At 40.4% G+C, this 21,980-nt stretch overlaps 2 protein-coding genes across 2 annotated transcripts in view; one reads left to right on the top strand and one right to left on the bottom strand.

Moving 5' to 3' along the window:
* LOC115792097 (multidrug and toxin extrusion protein 1-like) overlaps window positions 1-11,795 on the bottom strand; it is a 30,878-nt gene extending 19,083 nt beyond the window's left edge. Inside the window, exons 1-2 of the mRNA XM_030746493.1 lie at window positions 11,583-11,795; window positions 11,121-11,222 (exon numbers count right to left, since the gene is read on the bottom strand). Coding sequence (XP_030602353.1) covers window positions 11,121-11,222; window positions 11,583-11,795 — 315 coding nt within the window. The remainder of the gene's footprint in view (window positions 1-11,120; window positions 11,223-11,582) is intronic.
* Window positions 11,796-11,833: 38 nt separating this feature from the next.
* LOC115792631 (transmembrane and immunoglobulin domain-containing protein 1-like) lies at window positions 11,834-21,242 on the top strand. The gene is made up of 6 exons (XM_030747244.1): window positions 11,834-11,905; window positions 18,386-18,470; window positions 18,586-18,861; window positions 20,533-20,820; window positions 20,944-21,047; window positions 21,129-21,242. The coding sequence occupies exons 2-6, from the start codon at window positions 18,413-18,415 to the stop codon at window positions 21,138-21,140; spliced, it is 738 nt and encodes a 245-aa protein (XP_030603104.1). The 5' UTR covers window positions 11,834-11,905; window positions 18,386-18,412; the 3' UTR covers window positions 21,141-21,242.
* Window positions 21,243-21,980: the final 738 nt, after the last annotated feature.

The raw sequence follows: 21,980 nt of genomic DNA, 5'->3' as shown, positions 1-21,980 counted from the left end.
CATACTCAAACTTCATCGTGATCTCAAATACATCAAGTTTTTTTTAAAGTGTTGTGAAGCTATTGAGTAGACAAACTCGGTTCACACATAGACAGGCAGACAGGCAACACTTGCCATGGTACTGAATATCACACCTGTGGTAGTTCCTGCTATAGGTGTCTCCTAGACCACATACACAGACAAAGGGAGAGAGACAGACTCACAGCTTGAAAACAACAAATACAGTATTCCTGACAGAGATTAGGGCAACCTTTGATTTGAAGCAACATTGTTTGCTGATTTTCTGCTGTACATAAAGAAAGCTGAAACACACCACCTCAGTGACCCTAATTTCAAGCTTCTGGGCAGAAAAAACAATGAGTGACCTCATGTCTGTGAACTGTGTTTTTCAGATGAAGCCAATGGTGTTTCAAGTTTTGATAAAGTTCTAATTTGTTCCAAAAATTTATAAAAATAAATCAGAAGGGGAAAAAAGTACTCCTGCTAATGAAGGAGTCCCTGAATTTGTTCAGCAATTCACACACAAAGGTCCAGTGGAGTGTTCAGTGACCAAAAGTCAAAGGGAAGGTAAGACTGTAATGAGACCTGCTATGATGTATGGCTAGTAAGAAGGCAGAGCTTGAGGTGCCAGAGTTGAAAATGTTAAGATTTTAATGGGAGTGACCAGAATGGGCAAGATTAGAAATGAGTACATCAGAGGGACAGCTCAGGTTGAGACAAAGTTAGAGAGCCAAGGCTGAGATGTTTGCGCGCGTGCAGAGGAGGGATAGTGGATATATTGGACAAAGGATGTTGAAGATGGAGCTGCCAGGCAGGAGGAAAAGAGGAAGACCTCAGTGGAGTTTTGTTGTGGATGTAGTGAAGGAGGACATGATAGAGGCAGACAATTTGCTGTGGCAACCCCTAAAGGGAGCAGCCAAAAGAAGATCCTAGTAACCGCTGCCTCTGCTTGCACTTCAGTTAAACAATAGCAATAATAAATGTGTGTTTCTGTACAATAACACATAGTTGCTTTGCAGCACTTTCATAAATACTTATTGACTGACTTGTAAGGAAACGAAGCTCAGTTTCCCATTAGCATATTCTAATAAAGAAAACATAATATATTCATTCCCAGTGCTGTGGTCTTTTGCAGTTCCCTTGTTCATTGTTCCATTTTGAAATTTTCTTGTGTTGCTGGAGTTTGGAGGCAAAAAACAGCTTACATCGTGGGACAGGTTTTGTTTACTTATAGGAAAAAAGTTTTTTTCATTTTTTTTTTTAGCTAATCAAACTGAGGTAATTGATAATGACCTCACTAACAATTTAACAAGCCTTGTAAGCCCACAGCCACACAAACCCACTGCCTCTTGTTTTACCGGTCCCGCAACTCGTTCATCTACCAGTATTCATATACCCGGCACACTGAGAGTCTCAAAGTCATATATCACAGGAGCTCCACCTGAAACTTTTTAGATAAATGGATTAAGTTGCTACAATCAGCCTGACAAGATGCAATCAAGTTGTTGACGTGGATCATGTACCGGGAGCAGGCGAGTGGGGTACAAGGTGGCGGACTAGGAGCTGTGGCAACAAGAGCTTCATGCAAGTAGTGCTTTTACAAAGTTTGATACAAGGCTAGCAGTACTCTTAGCATCATTTACTGCACTTGTGGTATGTGTCAGTTTTTAATGTTGTACCAGAAAGCAGTGTTATTCAGGAACAGAGGAATATATAGTCACAGTGCCTTTCACACTTTTATAGTGGCTCACACCATAGACCAGTGATGTCAGTCAATCTGACTACTTTTTCTCGGTAACTCGATACTATTTAATCAGATTAAAGTAACTTATCCAAGTCACTGTGCATTACTATTTTTGTCATTTTCCTCAGTACAAAGAAATATTTTTGCTGTCTTCTTGCTTCTAAAGTCCCGTTTTCAGCATGAGGACAATAACAGCACAGCGACACAAATGTAAACAATGGAGGGAGGCGAGAGATGCGCGTTTTCTAGCTGAAATACAGGCACTATTCTGAATTTGTGTCAGAAGGTTTGTTGTGCACTCTGTGCTGGCGACAACGTGCTATCTAGCTTCAAAAACACTACGTCAAATATGAGGAAACATCTAGAGTCATGGCGCAGTCAAACTTACAGAGCGAGTCCCACCAGGTGGAGCGAAGCAGAGCTGCGGCTAATGCAGGAGGCCCCCCAGCACCCAAACAACAAAAGCTGGACTTCGGTACAAACTGGTAAGTGGGGGAAAGCTGAAAAAGTTGAAAAGCCCTCTACTACAGTATGTAGTAGAGGGCTTTTCAACTTTTTACATACTCTACTACAGTATGTAGTAGAGGCTGGTATTGTGCCAAAAAGTGATCATCTGCCAAACAGCAATTTTCTTTATTTGCCAAAAAATCATTCCCTGTATTTAAACGGCTGTAAATGACTTGTTGACCTATAAAAATTTGTCTCTCATGAATGATATCGTAATTTTGAGTGAGAAACAGCATTTCTATCATAAGGTAGAAGCTGAAGTTTTTTTTTAAAGGTAAAAACTGTCTGACATCATAAAATTTCTTTTTAAACATAAATCTGGCTCAGAAAGCTGCAGAAATCACAACAAATATAACATCACAGTTCTATAAAGATATTTGAAGTTGCCAAAAAAGCTCTGGGTTGATTATAATGTAGGTACAATAACACAGACTCCTAAAGATTCTTGAAAAATAGGTTATTTCTGCATTTTATATATAAGCCCTTCATAAATCATTTTGACTACACATAAAAACACTTTATGACAGACGATCACTTTTTGGCACAAGACCGGCAGCTGTTGAAAGTAACTAATAAAGTAACTTGTAATCTAACTTAGTTACTTCTAAAATTAAGTAATCACTAAAATAACTAAGTTACTTTTTAAAGGAGTAATCAGTAGTCGAACTACTTTTTCAAGGTAACTATACCATCACTGCCACAGACGCACACAGCGCCAGTTTATTGCAGTTAAAAAAGTACTGGACCCCTCAAACATATGAATGAGCAGCTGCAGGAATAGTGCTGCAGACACTCATACGGTCAAAATGGCTACAGTTGTTCATTCACTGTTATATACTAAAGCTTAGTTTAGTTTTGGGTCTGGGTGACTGCAACATTGATTAATCAAAGCAAGTTCAACAAGTTCTTCAGCTATTCAGGAGAAAGGACTGCACTATCACTGAGGTGTACAGTGGTATTTCAGTACCTGGTGGGAGCTTAGTGGGACTTTGTAGTACATGTGGAACAAGGATGATTGAATTTTACTTTTTGCTTGTGACCAGATCACAACTTGTTCCCACATGGAAAGCTACCTAAATAACACATGTAGCCTTTCCACTTGGCAAAGACATTTAAGGCATCCTTTGTTACACAGGAGCTGAAGTCACAATGGGCAATAAGACAAAATTCTTCCTCTGCAAGGACAGCTGAGTAAGTAAAGATATTTTTCTTAGCAGGTTACCCTGTGCTTGTCTCCTCACTTCAGCACCTCAGACAGTGACATGACCTACTGGGGTATTTATTTTATCTTTGGCTTTTATATCACTCTAGTTCATAATGAAATATTGGGTCTTAATAACTTTTAACTGCTCCAGATTACAGAACCCTCTTATCAATCTCAAACAACTCTCCAAATAAAGCACTTAACCACAGCTTACTGGAAAGAGACTTTGTGCATAAATGAAATCATTTTAAATTTCTGTGTCGCTCTGTAATTACACCTCTGTATCACTAGTAGCTGGTTTCGCTGCCACTGGGTGTGTTCATATATGTCAAAAAGTAGTGACTAGCAGATTACTTTGGTGTTTAAGCCAACAAATGTTGAACAACAGTGACTTGATGAAATTACTGCAACTTAGAAGAGATAGAGTCCATGCACACATTGGTAGATCATTAAAAACAAGGAAAGAGCATGTGGTTACACTGGTAGATTATTGACTATAGCATTAGCATTATGAATAAGCAATGTACAATTACAGCCTAACACAAATTGCAGTTTTGGTTCACAGGAACCATTCAGCAACATTTCATACCCTATGTACGCTCAACAAAAATATAAACACACAAAACACTTTCTCTATTTCATCTCATAACTAATCAACAATGTATAAGCACAATAATTTGAGTATACATGCAGTATCATTCACGCTTCAATAGAAACCTGTGTTTCAGATAATTATGCAACAGTCCATGTGTCATCACAAAGTGAGCACAGCGTGGTCAGTGATCAGAGTTCACAGCACTCAGTACTGAGTGTGTCCACCATTGGGTTTATGCATCTGCAGTGCATAGACATCACCAGATTGTCAGTAGTGGCCTGTGGGATGTCCCATTCCTCCAGGAGTGCATGGGCATGGGGATAGGTCATTTTAACTTAATCTTTTGGGTTTGTGCATTTATTTTTTTGTTGAGTGTATGTAGGATGTTATTGTGTAAGAGACCACTTCCATGGGGATAGAAATGTTTCCTCACAGGATAATGGCAATCACTGAGAACAACTTTGTATTGATTTGCAGTGTCTCTTCCCTCTAAGGTAACAGTTGGACCCTAACCATGCCTGTAACAGGACCCCACAGCATTACAGATTTGTGTGTTTTCTGTTGTGTGGCAGCATTTTAACCTAATGTGGCATCGTCTCATGTCTCTGACCGGACCATATTACAAGGGGAAAGCATTGTTACCACGTTCTAGAGATAGTTGGTTATTGTGTCCACCACTGTAAATGGTCCTTCAAGCCAGATTCTGATCATCTGTAATAAAAATGCTAGCATGCTAGGAGACAACCTACTCTCCCTGCCCACCTTCAGGAATACACCGGTCCCCAGGTTAGCACACACTCTGCCTCCATGTCCAACAGATGAGGAGGAGCCCAATGGAGCTCATGGATACGCCCAAACTAAGTCTACTAAAATTCAGGAAAGTTTCCAGTTATCTGGATGAGGCATCAAAGGGATGAGAAGAAAGAGACTACATTACAGTGTGCAGGCCAGTAGACCTGGCCTACACAAAGATCATTAACACTTTCACACTCAATCAAACCGTCTGAGAAATATTCTTGTTGTTCCTGATTATCAGAAATCATTCAAATTAATAACTTCATTGGTGTTTTCAATCTTTTAGTCCTATTTGAAAGCTTGAGGTTCAGATCAGTAGTTCAGACTAAGACATCAAAATATACTGTGGACCAAAATCTGTACATGTTTTGTTAAGCTGTAATCTTTACAGGGATTCTGCTGTAGAAACATGCACAGGTAGAGTCGAAGGCTGCAGTGCTGCAAGGCTGGCTGCTCGTCACTGCCTCTGTTACCTGTTGAAGATGAGGCTCTGGCTGCTGGGCTGGGGGTCAGCATGTGCTCAGCTTCATCACCACTCTGGGTTCTTGGCTGACTCTGTGTTAGCATGTTGTCTGTGCAGATACATGCAAAGAGCTGAAGTTGTGTTAGCAGTGTAACACACCTGTTTCTGTCCTGGAGGCAGTTTTCAGTTTACATCCAGCTTTTGTCCTTTTGCGGAATAAAAAAAAAGGATTGTCCATATACTCTTCTCATGAAAAGCTGTAGACGGCTCCACCGTTTTCATCCTCCTGCACAGGAGCTCAAGTCAGCTGATTGTAGCAGGAAGAAAAAAGCATGTAGTTTTATTTTTATTTTCCCTTTTTGCCTGCCCGATGTGCAGATAACTGGAGGACCCAAGCATTAACATAATTGCAACTGTAATGTCATTAGTCAATTTAGCACAGTAATGAGTTATGTTATTTTGTTACTGAAAAATGTCATGTAATTACATTGATGCATTCCTTTGGAACACATTACAACCAACACTGCTGGTGAGGGTCACCATTCCACCGCAAACCAACATGCAGGAGGCACAGCGTTCACTCGCCCATCAAGTAGACTACAGCACGAGAATAAGAGACTAAAAAGTGAGAAGTAGGTTCTGCTTCAAGCCATGCGCCAGCTGAGGCCACATAATGAGGCGCTGTCAGAGAAAGTGAACAGAGGATGACGCTGCTTAGCAGCCAAGCTGTAAAGGAGACAGAGCAATTACATGGACAGCTCAAACATCTCAGTGGCATTATTAATCAGCTGAAGAGTGTCTACAATGCATTGTCTACTCAACTGCTGGAGCTGAGAGACCAGTCTGCACCAAGGTTATTGTTATCAAAAACAAACAAATAACAAAAATTGAAATTGAAAAAAAAAATTTGTTAACTGAAATAAATAAAAACTGGAACTGTATTTTGTGTTTACAAAATTAACTAAAACACACTGAAATTACAGATAAAATGCCCTTTGTTTTTGTGTTTGTCAGTTTATTTAAAAGCCTTGTGGGTTGTTATTGTAACCCGGTTTTGGGCCTCCATGTACGCTAGCCACGAACCAGGCCTTCACCGTTTTATTTGGTTTTGAGTAATTTTGAATTTGCCGGGTTTAGGTGTGTGTGTGTGTGTGTGTGTGTGTGTGTGTGTGTGTGGTACATGTCATTTAAAGGTTGAAGAAACGTTACTGTAATTGTATTTTCTATATTAATCAAAACTAATATTTTTAAGTAAATCAGTTCATATTATTTTCTTAAAACTCAAGTGTTGTGAGTTTGTTTATAGCTTATAGATAAGTGGAAACTATTTCATCTGCAAAGTGTGTTTTTAGTTTTTAGGTTTTTAGTTTAAACTCTTGGAGAGACAAAAACCTTTAAAGGTGAGCTCCTAAAAAGTGTGTTTCAAAAGGCTTTTTTTCTACAGTGTAAAATAAATTCAAGGCTTTAAGAAACACTGAATGAATCAGGGTTGAAATATACATTGTAAGAACCCAAAAGCTCTTCCCCTATTAATATTTCTATTTATAGGCAGCGCTACAATATGAAATAACTTTTTCCGCTCTAGCAGTTTTAGCTGGGACCGCCACACAGCACCTCACTGTGTGTGAGTGTCTGCTCACCGTGCCAGTCTGCAAAATAATGGCAACAGCAAAAGTTGGGAGGAAGCAGCAGAGTCCCATATGGGATTTCTTTGAGTACAATAGTGCTACACATAGAAGCGAGTGTGTTGTTATGGATGATGGCAAACTGTGTGGAACACTTCTCAAGGGGAAAACCCCACCAATCTCAAAGTCCACCTGGGAAGTGCATACAAGGTGGCTACGGAAACCACTCTGAACCTATGCAGTAACCTACAATGTAACCCGACGTGCACTTCATGAGAAATGTAGCTACACATTGGGTTCACACAGCCTGCAACAATTATGATTAGCCTGTTCAGCACTGTCGAGTCCTCCCGTGCATTTTGGGCTACTTTTCACCACAGTTTTTCAATATCTAACCAAGCTAGCGTTTCTGAGCAGCTCCAACAGAGAACCAGCATCACAGCCATGCAGCAAGGTGACAACCATAATGCACTGTTTTCATCAAAAAAAGTAACTGCTGGCTAGTTACAATGCAAGTGGGAGGTTGGGCTGATAAATTTGTTTCTGAAGCAGGGATGTCCACACCACTGTGTGACACAAACAAATACAAACAAACACAATCTTGAAAAGCTGTATTTGAGCTTTGATTCCTTCGAAGAGTTCAGTTTTTGTCAAACACTCACTGAGTTCTGATGTTATACACCACAATGCGAGGTATTGTTGATATACTACACTGAGGCTGAAGTTTATTCTGAGTTTATTGTAAGTTTAATGGTTTTGGAATTTATGTTTTTCTTTATGTTTTTCCCTGTTAATGTCTTTTTCAATTCAATTTTATTTATATAGCCCCAAATCACAACAGCTGCCTTGAGGTGCATGATGTTCATGTACACACATTTAGCACGTAATGCTGCTATCCTGTGAACAGTTGGTTGTTGAATGCAATTTTTTAAATGGCAGCTGGTAGCTAATGAAAACTAAACTAAAAACTAAGCATTAAACCAAAAAAATAAAAGCTAAGAAAAATGAGCAAAACCACTCTAAAAACTAATTAAAACTAACTGAATTGGAGAAAAAGTTACACTGAAAAAAAACTAAACTATAATATAAAATCCAAAACTATTATAGACTTGGTCTGCACAGCTGGATAGGCCTGGCAGATCTACCAGTCCGGAAACCACGACAGAGCAGATTCTGATGGTGGTGAGGAAGGACAGCTTCTACCAGTTAAGGGAAGGGACCACACTCCTGGATTCAAATTACACAGTGTCACATCACGTGCCTCTGGAGCAGTGCTTCTCAATTATTTTCTGTTACAGACCATACCCCACTTGGAATTATGTGCAGCATTGACAGGGATGCAATTGGCACAGGTACTTACTACCAAACTGACAGTCCCTCTCCACCATGTCCCTCTATGAACGGACTCTACTACAGTACTAGCGTGGCTACAGTCAGACATATCGATTCAGAGTTTTTGTTGGTACTCGTGCGACTGAAATACATGATTTGACTGACCTGGCAGCCTGGAGATATGTGGATTCTGCCAGCAACCGACCAAACGACATTTCAAGGGGAAGACATCTGTCTGAATTAAGTGGCCAAGCTAGCTGGTGCCAAGGTCCCCCATTTCTCCATGAGTCTCCAGATCCGTTGGCAGAGAAATCCCATCTTACATCTGTTATTGACGAGGAGCTACAGAAGCCCTTTTTCTGCCTACATCTCAATAATAATACTGGATATTGCGGGGGAGAGAAGCAGTTAAGCGGTACCAACGAGGGTGTCTTGATTGCAAGTGGAAGTCTAGAGGCAAACCAAAGATACCTAAGATGGCAGACTTGCCCCTTATAAGACTTCACCAGCATCCATTCTACTCAACAAGCATGGACTGTTTTGGCCCATATATTAAAGTTGTCCAAAAAAATGAGATGCAATGGGGCATCATATTTAAATGCCTCACCACTAGAGCAGTCCATCTTGACCTACTCACCACCATGGACACAGACTCCTTTCTTATGGCACTCCGGCGATTCATAGCACACCAGGGAAAACCATTTGAACTGCTTTCTGATAAAGGCACTAATTTCAGAGGCAGGAGAGAGAGCTGAAAGAAGCTTTTAATGCCCTGCAGCCTGAACTATAGGCACAGCTTGCTGCTCAGCAGGTGAGGTTCTCTTTCAACCCACAAATTTCTCCCCATTTTGGTGGGTTCTGGGAGAAAGAGATTCACTCCTTGAAGATGGCCCTATTGACAACTTTAGGGGTGCAAACTGTAACAGAAGAGGTCCTGCAGACTGTCTTCACAGAAGTTGAAGGGATTCTGAATTCAATGTCCCTGGGTTACATATCCTCAGATGTGGCTGATGTGGACCCAGTCACTACGAACTCTGGGTGAGCCGTTTTGGTGTGGAAGAACTTGACTGGCCTGCACAGAGTCCTGACCTCAACCCAATAGAACACCTCTGGGATGAATTAGAGCAGAGACTGTGAGCCAGGCCTCGTCTTGAATCTGACCTCACAAATGCGATTCTGGAAGAATGGTCAAAAATTCCTACAAACACACTTCTAAATCTTGTGGAAAGCCTTCCCAGAAAAGTTGAAGCTCTTATAATTTGAAAGGGTATGTCGACATCATATTAAACCCTATGGATTAAGAATGGGATGTCACTGAAATTTAGGGCTGCATAAAACGATTATTTTAGTAATCGAGTATTCTATCGATTATTCCAGCGATTAATCGAGTAATCGGATAAGAAATACTTTTTTTTATTAACGGTTTATCTGCATATTTTAACTTCCGTAATGCAGTTTCTCGCCATGTGAACAAACAGCGGTGAATGGAGCAGCTACAAAGTTCTCTTTTCTTCACCTTAACACTTGCTGATCAGGTGCTTGATGAAGGACCTCCAGCTGTTTCACAGATTTAATGGTGGTTACTAAAAGAAAAAGCTGCTGTTTTGGACGCTGGAAAAACGTTTCCTTTTTCACTACTTGAACTCCCCGTCACAGCTTCGCCTTTTTGCGCTTGCGCAGTTAAAACCGCTGCCTGCTATGAGTGTTTTGAAAAACTAGTGGCTGCGGGAGCCATGGCGCATGTGTGAGTAATGGTGTAATGCTTTGTATTCACAAGCATTCTCGAAAATACGTTTCTACTGCAGGTCTATATTTAGTCACTAATAAGGGATTAAAGTATAAAAAATATTTTGAAGGAGCCCCTCGGTCCTGGGGGGCGGGCCTTCCGGTACCGAACCATCGCTAGTGCTAATGGCCCGCGCTCGCTAGCAAACCAGTTCTGGTAGCTACAGCTGAAGTAAAGACAAAAATAGCAGCTGAAATTCTCAGCGAGCACAACACACACAGACACACAGAGAGCAGTGGAGGCGTGGAAATGCATGTCAGCGACAGTTGCCACCCGTCCCGTAATGTTACGGAGCCGTATTCCACGGAGTCCCGTAACATACGGGGTTCTGTATTTTACGAGACAGGTGGCAACTCTAGTGATGATCCACTCTGTGTTAAATGAAGTCCATCGCAGCGACGGAGAGCTTTTTAGAATGTGTGCTTGTGTATACGTGAGTGATTCACACTCCAGTCCAGTAGGTGGCGGTAATGCAGTTCTATGTTGGTTTGCCAGCCCCCAATAAACCCACAAAAAAACGTCAGCACTAATGCTGCTAATGCTAGTGAGGAGCGCCGCTTACACCGAGACAGCTGAGCGCTGCAGAGTTTAAACGAAGCATCGACACAGTAAATTTGTGTCGATAAATTTTTAGAATCGATTTAATCGAGTTAATCGATGAATCGTTGCAGCCCTACTGAAATTCATATGCATGTGAAGGCAGGCGAGCAAATACTTTTAGCAATATAGTGTATGTTAGCTATGGAGATCAAACCCATTTTTTTCTCTAGGCTGCATTTTAATATGGGGAATCTGTGGGAATTGACTTGCTTTTTGGGACCAACTCTAGTGCCCAATCATCCACGGAGGTTGCTGCTTTGCTACATTACTTAAGAGTTAATGCAGATTTACACTGTGTCATATATACACCAATACATTCATGCAAACCACCATCACCTCCAGCACGCACAAAGACAAGCACGTTAGTTACAGATAAATTAGTCAAAAAGTAATACCATTATGACCAGCAATAATTAGAAAAGGCAGTGGTGCTAAAATCCACTAGTCTGGAAAGGAGTACAGAACTTACCGCTGAGGCCAGTGCATATCCAGCCAGTTCTGCATTGCCAATGTGACCACAGAATATAGTGATAACAAATGGCAGGAGGAAGTTCAGAATCCGAGACAGCAGCTGTAGAATAGAACAGAACGAAGGATTTTAATAATTTGCAGATAAAGTAAAACTACAGCAATTTATTGTTAGTGTTTCCTAGTGACTTATTATCAGTTATCAGCAAAGCAGTGAGAAAGCAGTGTTACGAAATCATCAGGCACAGACTTGACTGCATTAATATGAAGCCGGTATAGACACCTTTTTTTTTAACTTTTTTGATATGTAGTATATTCATTTTAAATTTGAGAAATAGTAACCAGTTGCAGTGTTTGCATTTTTAACACTGCGCACTAAACAGTAATTCTACAACACAGGAGTGCACTCATTAAACGTACCACAACATAACGCCCCCCCCCAAGTGTACTTTCCCCTACTCACCAGTGGGCCTGTGAGTCGTAACACTTGGTAGAGTTCTTCTCTGTAGGCCTGTGGTAGCCAGCGTTTCATGCACCCACACTCAAACAGTTTGGATCTCACCCATGTTGCAGCCTCGTCTTCCACAGCCCCTGCCGTCTTGGCAACAGAAACCTCAGCAACGGGCCCTGCGCCCTGCAAGGGGTGTGCTGGTTCCGGTGAGGCCAGCTTCTCCATTCAAACACAGAAAGAGAAGAAAGAAAGGAGAGAGGACGGAGGAAAGTTAGAGAACACTGGTGGGAGGGAGCAAGAGTGGCAGGGAGGGATTGGAGTAAGAGAGCGCAAGGGTAAGAAATACAGTTGGCCTATCTGGGTTTAAAAGTGCGACATATGCACTTCTGAAAAGTTAACGATTAAATAATGTGATTTGGAAGTGTGGAAACAGTAGATTGAATGAAAGCGGGAAAATAAACACTGGAGGTTATGGGGTTGGGGGGGTCAGCGGAAAAGAACAGAAGACGTTTCTGACACAAGGGTCAAAACAGGGCTGATAAACATGTCTTGAAGTTGAGGGAGGGAATCCAACGTGCTTGAGTATTTGTTCTGTGTGTGAGTACGAGTGCGGGCTTTGTGAATATGTTACATGGCATATTTTGGCGTGTGGGTTTGCTTGCGCATTTGAGTGGTCTCACAGGGCTCAGTGGTAATCTGATGAGGAATGCCTTTTTCTTTTCTATTTTTACAGTGTATACAAGGAATTCTGGTGGCATCTACTCTGCAGGTTTTGACTAATTGCTGCAGGGCAGTTGTGCTGTTGTGTGTGTGTGTGTGTGTGTGTGTGTGTGTGTGTGTGTGTGTGTGTGTGTGTGTGTGTGTGTGTGTGTGTGTGTGTGTGTCACTGATTGTAGCTGCCTCTGAATGGACTTTGACTAAAGACATTTGGGGGTCATCCTTCCTCATATTGTCACATAAACCAACAAAGTCACATGATCACAAAAACCTTTGGACCACTCTGCAACTAGAACATTTATTCATGATCATCTACAGATAACTTCATTTTTTATAGTGTACCGAATATTAAGTAAAGAAAACATCTCACGGCACTGAAGATCATTAAATCTTACTAACTTCCAATATGTTAATGAATTAGTTGACAACTAACAGTGATTTAAACATTGAAAACTACCTTTAAGATATCCACAGTGTGGAAATCAGAGGTGGCAAAAGTACAGACGTTATGCCAGTCTAAATTTTAATCCTAATGAATGCACGCAGCTTGAATCTGTTATGTAGGACACAAACTGTGAAAGGGACTTTAATAACAGCTCTATTCTCTGTGTCCTCCATAGTAGAGGGTGACTGTGCCTCCACACCTAAACACAAACATGAGGATACTCTGTGGTTAAAGTTGGATTCAGAAGGTGGAGGAACCCTAAGATCAGCTGTAGTGGCTCTGCATGGGGAGAAGAATCACAACTTTCTATTGTGAGCTCCAGTAAATGATGTTGGTGTGCAGGCTGTGATCAGCTGACCTGCTGCTGCTGCTCTGAGGTTTACTGCTCTGTGTGGATGAACTGGATTCACAAAGATGTAACGCAGTATTTCAAAGCTATCTGAGCTGATTTCCAACCCCTACACTGACAGCATACAGGCTGTAGAAATGTTGGATTGAGTGACTGAATCTCAGCATCAGCAGCTTTGATTCAAACTCATCTCTGCTGCACTGATGTAACCTGTAACTCTGACCATGAACACAGCCTCTGTGCACCAACACAGAGCTTTACTGTAAATACAGTACAACAAGCTAACCTGTTTATTATGCACTGAACTGCAGTCTTTTCATACAAAATTTTAATTACACAAAGTTAGTGTACCTCAGTTTGTTTTGCAGTCCTTAACTTTAAATCTAACCTCTCTTCTTCCTCTCCTGTCCTCTTTCTTACATCTTTCTCCTTCTCTGAGTGAACTTCTCTCTCATTCTTTTCTCTCCCTGGAAATACAGCAGCTATTCTTTTGTCTAGCAGACACACTGTGTGACAAAGTGCATACACATTTTGTGTGTTTGCTGATATTTGTTGAGCATTTGGAAACATTGCATTTAAAATTTACCTGCAACAAGTTACTCCCTTTATTTTCGCTCCTCTTCAGTAGCACTAGCTAAGATGCTGGAAGTACCCCTAGCACAGCCCACTGTAATCGCTGATTATAGAGCTATAAATAATACATAAATTATATGGTTTTGCCTCTTTAATCTCTTTGTATGTGATCAGCCCCGGTGATGGAGGATAGGATTGTCTGTTATGTGATATTGTTCAGCCATTTAGGTTCAGATCGTTTGATGTTTGAAGGAGCAGTGACAGGAAATAAAAACTTCTCTCAGACGCCTTAAACCTACAGTAATGTGTCTATTTTGGAAATGTAAAGTGTAGGGAGTAAAAGTAAAAAGTAGTCAAAAAAATTAAAACTCAAGTAAAATACAGATACCTGAAAAAACAGTATCTTTTCAGGTATCTGTACAAATACTTCATTATTTCCCACCCCTGGTGGAAATAAACAGTATCATTTGGTACAACAGCAATCTCTGCATGATCAAACAGATTTTAGCCTGTTCAGGAGACCGGTCAAAAGTGAGTTAATTTGTTTACACAGTATTGCTGAAAGGAGCGCGTGTGATCGTCTGCACACTCACATGCGCTCTCAATGAGAATGAGGAGTTTCCTGTGTGCTTAACATAGTGTGCAATCCAGTTAATTGCACAACATGTCGTAAAAAGCTTATTCATGCACCTCTGTTTGTGTTGCAATTGCAGTTAACCTTTGATCTTTGCAGGAACACAAGGCTTTCTTAAAGAGCGAGTATAGCAGCCTGTCAACGATTAAATACATTGAAATTTTTTTTTTTTTAAAGTACAGAGGTGGCAATGTGTTCAGAGAAATACATGAATGAACACGATCAAAGTGTGAAGGAGCTGGTTATAATTACAAATGGCACTATAGAGTATGTGCTAAGTCGGGCTAAATAAAAGGTAGAAAAAGAGTGGCCTTTAAATCTGAGTTCTGGTCGAAATTCTGAAGTAATAACTAAGTGTAGTTTGTCTACTGTAGTCTTGTTTTAAAGCTACTTTTAGACTTCCACTGGAGTCAGAAGTTGCATGGACAGGATGACTTTGAATTTAGCTGCTACCCTGTTTATGTGACATAACAAATGAAATTACTAAAATGTAGAAGCATCCAAAAAATTTCTGCAAACAGTTAAACTTTAGCTAAACATATTTCACAAGCTACCCACCACCCTTTTCCAGTTTGTTCTCTTAGCTTCCAGTATCTTTTTTTTTCTATCAGTAAGGTGATGAAGATTAGTAACCTTATTTGCATCCCTCACTAAAATAGCAGATTTTTGTTGGTGGTGGTCCAGCAGCCATTGCAGAAATGTTAATTTTCAAAGAGCATCCCTTAAGTGTCTTATATAGATGTTAAATTAGAAATATTAGCTTGTTACACTACAGTAAACCCATGTCTTTTAAATATTTTTAATTTTTAAATAGCCTACCCTTTTACATGGTTTTATACAAATACACACACCCATTACACTGGTCTGTGCTTACTGCCACTCAAATGATAACAAGAAAACCAAGGAAGGTTCACTAGGAAGTAAATCTATAAATACTGCAGTTACATCCGTGCCTTTTTCCACAGGGACATAACAATACCTAGAACACTGTTCCTTTTTAAGGACACACACATATGTATAATGTAAAATAAAAAAACAAAACAAAGTAAGTCATATATTCCTTTTTTTTAACCATACTGGAAATAACTGTTGGCCTTCCATTGTAACTTGGTTCATAAATAAATGTGTTGAGCTACACAGTAAAATCCATTTTTAGAGAATTCTCTATTTTAATCAATTTAACTGTCAGTTTAAAGATGTCGGTTTTATGATGTCCTAAGGGCATTTAAAAGCTGATATTTAAAAATAAATAAATAAATAAAAAGGGTGCTTTTTAACCTTGCACACATACACACACACACACACCCATTTAGTTATAGTGCCATTTTAATGACTACAGCCAATAAAAATGTTTTTTAAAAAAAGTAAAGGGTGGGAGTATTTAAAGGGTGTTGACATGAAGCTAAAACCTATTATGAGAAAGGCATTTAAACAGAGAGGGTAGTTATAAAAAAGTGACGTGTGGAAGTAAAGTCTAGGAGCTGCTCAAGGTTAAAACAGTCTTTCGTATGCTCATACAACACAGACAAGACACGAGCGTCGTCGGGTAAGTTCCTCTGACTCATCTCAGAATGCGAAACATTTATAGATGCATTTATAGTGTAATTCATAAAACCTCTCCTATGGGAATGAATCCAGAGAGCATTGGTGGATTTTTCTAAATGTTCTCTTTAATATTTTATCTAACAGAGGCTGAAAAAAGGAGCAATTTTGAAACAAATGTGTTTCCCTTCTCAGTCATAAAGTTCGGGTTGCCAGAGTTGGAAATAGTCTGATCTGGTGTGTTACCAGAGGTGGCAAAAGTACTGACATTCTGTACTTAAGTAGAAGTACAAGTACTTATGTTAAAAAATACTTTAGTAAAAGTCGAAGTACTGGTTCAACTTCTCTACTTAAGTAAAAGTAAAAAAGTACAGGCTCTGAAATGTACTCAAAGTAAGAAAGTAAAAGTAGTTCCTTGGAGGATGTTTCTACAAGCTATTTTTGTGTAAAACTAGCCGAACCTCATTATATATTACTGTAATAATATAAAATAATATTACATAAGAATACAAACGTTATTCCAATCTAAATTTTAATCCTAATGAATGCACTCAGCTTGAAACTGTTATGTAGGACACAAACTGTGAAAGGGAATTTAAACACAGCTCTATTCTCTGTGTCCTCCATAGTAGAGGGTGACTGTGCCTCCACCTAAACACCAACATGAGGATACTCAGGGGTTACAGTGGGATTCAGAAGGTGGAGGAACCCTAAGATCAGCTGTAGTGGCTCTGCATGGGGAGAAGAATCACAGCTTTCTATTGTGAGCTCCAGTAAACGATGTTGGTGTGCAGGCTGTGATCAGCTGACCTGCTGCTGCTGCTCTGAGGTTTACTGCTCTGTGTGGATGAAGTGAACTCACAAAGATGTAACCCAGTATTTCACAGCTCTCTGAGCTGATCTCCATCCCCTACACTGACAGCATACAGGCTGTAGAAATGTTGGATTCAGTGAATGAATCTCAGCATCAGCAGCTTTGATTCAGACTCATCTCTGCTGCACTGATGTAACCTGTAACTCTGCCCATGAACACAAACACTGTGCTCCAGTCCAACACAGAGCTTTACTGTAAATACAGTACAACAAACTAACCTATTTATTAAACACTAAACTGCAGTATTTTCATAGAATCTTTGAATTACACAACGTCAGCATACTTCAGTTTATTTTCCAGTCCTTACCTTTAATTCTAACCTCTCTTCTTCCTCTCCTGTCCTCTTTCTCCATCTCTGAGTGAACTTCTCTCTCTTTGCTCTCCCTGAAATGCAGCAGCTCTTCTATTAGCTAGCTGTGTAACAAACTGCACACACTTTGTGTGTTTGCTGATATTTGTTGAGCATTTAGAAACGCTGCATTTACCTGCCACACGTTACTCCCTTCATGCTCGCTCCTCTTCAGTAGCGCTAGCTAAGCTGTTTATGTGCCGCAGCGCAACTTACGGACTCGGTCCGGCCCGCTGTAACCCCTGATTATAGCGCTATAAATGATACATTAATTATATGGGTTTGCGTATTTAATCCCTTTGTACGAGATAAGCCCCGATGATGGAGGATACGCCAGTACGATTGGCTCTTATGTGTTATTATTCCTCCGTTTAGGCTCAGATCGGTTGATGTTTGACGGCGCACTGACCGGAAATGCAAACTTCTCTCTGACGTGTTAAAAAGTAACGAGTCTGTTTGAAAATGTAAGAAGTAGAAAGTACAGATACTTGTGTAAAAATGTAGGGAGTAAAAGTAAAAAGTAGTCACAAAAATAAATAATTAATTAAAGTACAGATACCTGAAAAATCTACTTAAGTACACTAACGAAGTATTTGTACTTCGTTACTTCACACCTCTGTGTGTTACATCACCTCGAAACTTAACTCAGAAAAACTGCTTCAATTTTTTTTCCTGTGGAACAAATTTTTGATATTTTGATGTTACCTGATTATAAACCAGGTTTGTAAATTAGCATTGTGTTAATTAACCATTAATGCAGACATTCCCTCAAAGAAGGGCTGTGTGGCAGGCAGAGTGGGGAGAACAGGTGAGCTGAATGTAACAAAACAAGGGAAGCAAAAGTGAGGACAAAGCACCAGATACAAGGGACTGGCAAAGTAAAACAGGAAGTAAGTAAACAGAAATGCAGACTTGATACAACACAGCGAGGCAGACTCACTGAGGAGCACAGGGAAGAAAAACCAGATGCAAAACACAAGAGACAAGGGACAGAGAGACAAAACTGTCATGGGAACACAGAAATGCGGAGCTGACATGGAGAACTTAGGAAAAACAGATTAACTACAAGTAAATGTATTCTGAGGCAAAATCACAAGAGGTGTAATGGGAAACATATTGTTGGTTTGTCGGTGTGGCCTGTTAATTGTATTCAGTGACTAGTGGTCTAATTATCTCATGTTGAAGAAAACAGCAGAATCTGTCATCTGTGAGTATGCCACATGTGAATGTGCAATTCTGCTTTTTTTTTCCTGCTGAAAAGCACTGATGCTTTAGATTTTTAAATGAAATCCACATCAGTGCTCTTTCTAATGATCTCTTCCTTTCCTCCAGGTTCATTAAAGGCAAAATATAGTGAAGATGATCCTCAGAGCTGCTCTTTTCCACTTGTTCCTCTTCTGTGCAAGCCAGATTTTAGGTAGGTGTGTCTTTTTATAAAGCCTGCGCACCGAGAACTTCACTCGGTAAGTTCTCTTGCCTCTGTTTATACTGTCTAGATTTTACTCATCTTCCTTCTCTTCTCCATCCCGAAGCCATTAATATCACATCTGATCCAGGAAATGACAGTGAGGGTGTTATACACGTAGGCCTTGAAGGGCCTGTGTCTCTGGTCTGTGCACTTGATACTCAGCCTGAAGAAGAGCTGGTCTGGCTCAGGAATGATGCCGTGGTTCGTCTGGAGGATGGAAACAAGAAGGGTCGCAGCGCTGTGTGTGTTACACCCATCCATGAAGATAATGGTGCCATGTTCACTTGTTACCAAAAAGGAAATTCCACAGTTAGGGCCTCTGTCACGCTGAATGTCACATGTAAGTCTGATGCTTATTATATTATTATATTAATACTGACAGCCAATACTGACTCACTTTTAGATTAACTGCATGTTTAGCCAAGATAGGGATCAGATGGTTTGTCAGCCCACCATTTTTATCCACACTGAACTATTTCAATGACCTATGGATGTACTGCCTTGAAAATTTAATATCCAGAAGATCCCAGAAAGCTCATCTGGTTGGAGTGTGTTCAGTGGGAGAAATGTTTCTTCAGTCATCCAAGTAACTTCTTCACTATCAGCTGACTGCAGGTTTAACCAGCATTAGAAATGGTACAGTTACATAACAGCCAAAACTAGCACCATTGACTAACCTTGGGTCATGAGCTCAGGTTCATGATCTTCAATATGCATCAGTATTTAAGGTTTCATTCTCATCATCCACTGGAGTAAAAACTGGGTTTCATCAGGATGCTACAACACAGAGTAAACACCATCTCCACAGACACAGTAACAGGGAAGCAGAAGAATATCATATCAAAAATGCCCTGAACAATTGTGGTTATTCCAACTGGACATTTGTCAGAGCTGGGAAGTCACATAAAGTATGCTCCAGGTGATCCAGGGGAGAAGAAGGACAACCCCCTAAGCTTAAACCTCTGGTGATTCCTTATGCGTCAGGAGTATCGGAACAGCTGAGCTTTTCAAAACACCAAATCTCTGTAGCTTTCAAACCCCAAAACACGCTACACCAAAACTTGGACCACCCTAGAGATCTGGTCCCCTGGCACAAACAGAGTAATGTAGTGTATACAGTGCCAAGAGGATTATCATGAATTATATATTGGAGAAAAAAAACAACAACTTCTCATGGTACTGGGACATTTGACCCAATGGTTCTGAGTTTTGGGACTTTCTAGTGTTGTTTATTTAATGATTCTTTTTGATTCCAGGTTTGTTTAATAATTAAATTATCCATCCATCCATTTTCTTCCACTTATCCAATCCAGGGTCGCAGGAGGGCTAGAGCCTATCCCAGTTGCCATAGGTCGAGAGGCGGGGTACACCCTAGACAGGTTATCAGCCTGTTGCAGCACTAACACAGAGAGAAGGACAACCATTCACACCTATGGGCAATTTAGAATCACCAATTAACCTAACCCCACTAACTGCATGTCTTTGGACTGTGGGAGTACCTGAAGAAAACCCACTCAGACACGGGGAGAGCATGCAAACTCCACCCAGAAAGACCCCTGATAGATAGTGGATTTGACAGCAGTGCTAACCAGGTCCTAGTTCACATTTGCTTTAGAATTTAGTGCTTTCCTCAGTGTCCCATCCTCTTGTGTCAAGTCTTCTGTATTAAGCTCATTCTTGTGTCTGCTTTATTTTGTGAGTTAGCTGTTTCTTGTGCTTTGCTTTTAGATTTGCTTCCTTCACTTGTCTGTGATTTGCTTCTCATTCTAAGAGGCAGGAGGACGGTTTTACACAAACACACCCAATATGCCTGTACAAAATGTAATGGTAGTCTGTTCGATTCTTGAAATATTTCAGTCTGAACCAATCTAGCTGCTAGATTACCATGCAATTTAGAGTTCTACTGTGCAATACTGCACTTAGGTGCACTTAAGTGCAATATTTGCATTTATCTGGGAAATGTTACTTCAAAAATCTCAGCAGTATTAATATTTAAACTGATCTTTTTCAGTTGCCCCAAATATATCTGGATCAGAGGAGGTTACAGTTGAAGAGGAGGGTGTCCTTGTCTTGGAGTGTGACATCAGGGCCAATCCACTTCTCTCCTCTGTGACGTGGACACTAAATGGAAGCCTGGTGGATCTGCGGGCAGGTGGCTTCTCTGTGATCAATAACGGCTTGACGAGCCAGCTGAAAGCCAGCAAAGTGGAGAAAAGCTTGCATGAAGGCATGTATCAGTGCACAGTGGTCAGTCCCATGTATGGAGTACGCAACAAGCTTTTCCAGGTCACAACAACAGGTCAGTTCACAGGACCAGCACTCTGCAATGCTACCCAAGCCACATTTCAACGTTAAGTCATTTTATCTGTGGATTTTATCACTCATGATAATCAGTTATTAATGTTTTCATCTTCATCTTTAGGCAAAACCTTGAAGTTCCCACTGGGGCCCATTATAGCTGGGGTGGTGGTGGTGGCCCTTACTGCACTTTTTGCTGTTGTTTCCAGGTGGAAGAAAATCACAAAGGTAACAGACAGAATACACACAGAGTACAAAACTGATTTATTACAACCTGGACTTTCTAATGTTTTAAATCTCTTTTAACAGTGCTGCAAGTAAGTTGTGCCCAAAAACACCATTCTTCTCAACGTCACCAAATGAGACAAGCCATGAAGATAACGCCACTCTTCAGTGCAAGACTGATTATTCATTTATGTGACCTTCTATTTAATTTCATGTCATAGTTGGCATTTTTTAAAGTAATACTTTGCCTTTTGACAAACATTTACATTTTCTTGATCCCATTCTCATATACACTATATGGACAAAAGTACACCTACAGGAGCTGCACAGCCGTGGAAACCCATGCCATGAAGCTCCCAGTTAGTGCTGATGTTAATGCCAGAGGAGGTTTGGAGTTCTGAAGTCACTGTACCAGCAGATCATTGGCAACTTTTACACCTCAGCATTTAGCAACCCCAAGCTGTAACTTTATATGGTCTGCTACTTTGTGGCTGAGTTGCTGTGGCTTCTAAACATTTCCACTTTGCAATGATACCACAGCTGATCGCAAAATATCTAGGTGGGGAGAAATTTCATGAACTGACTTGTTGCAACACAAACATCTGATTACAGTATCATACTCAAAATCAGTGAGCTCTTTAAAACGACCTGTTCTTTCACAGATGTTTGTAAGGGCAGACTGCACAGCTAGGTGCTTGATTTTATACACCTGTGACGATGGGAATAAAACACCTGAATTAAAAGATGAATAGGTGTTTTGCAGTACTTTTGTCCATATAGTGTATTTCTGTTATGTAAAAAACTACGGCTAGCAGTCATTAGTTTAGCTTAGACTAGAACCAAAATGAAACACTTAGCAGGCTCTGTCTAATGGTAATCCCTTATAAAAGCACAATATGTTAGTTCTTGAATGTATTGTATGATCAGGATGTAACT

This window comes from Archocentrus centrarchus, chromosome 14, assembly GCF_007364275.1.
Source record: "Archocentrus centrarchus isolate MPI-CPG fArcCen1 chromosome 14, fArcCen1, whole genome shotgun sequence".
NCBI classification, from domain to species: domain Eukaryota; kingdom Metazoa; phylum Chordata; class Actinopteri; order Cichliformes; family Cichlidae; genus Archocentrus; species Archocentrus centrarchus.
Note: the sequence above shows the minus strand (reverse complement) of the source record. Positions and strands in the feature narration are given on the sequence as shown.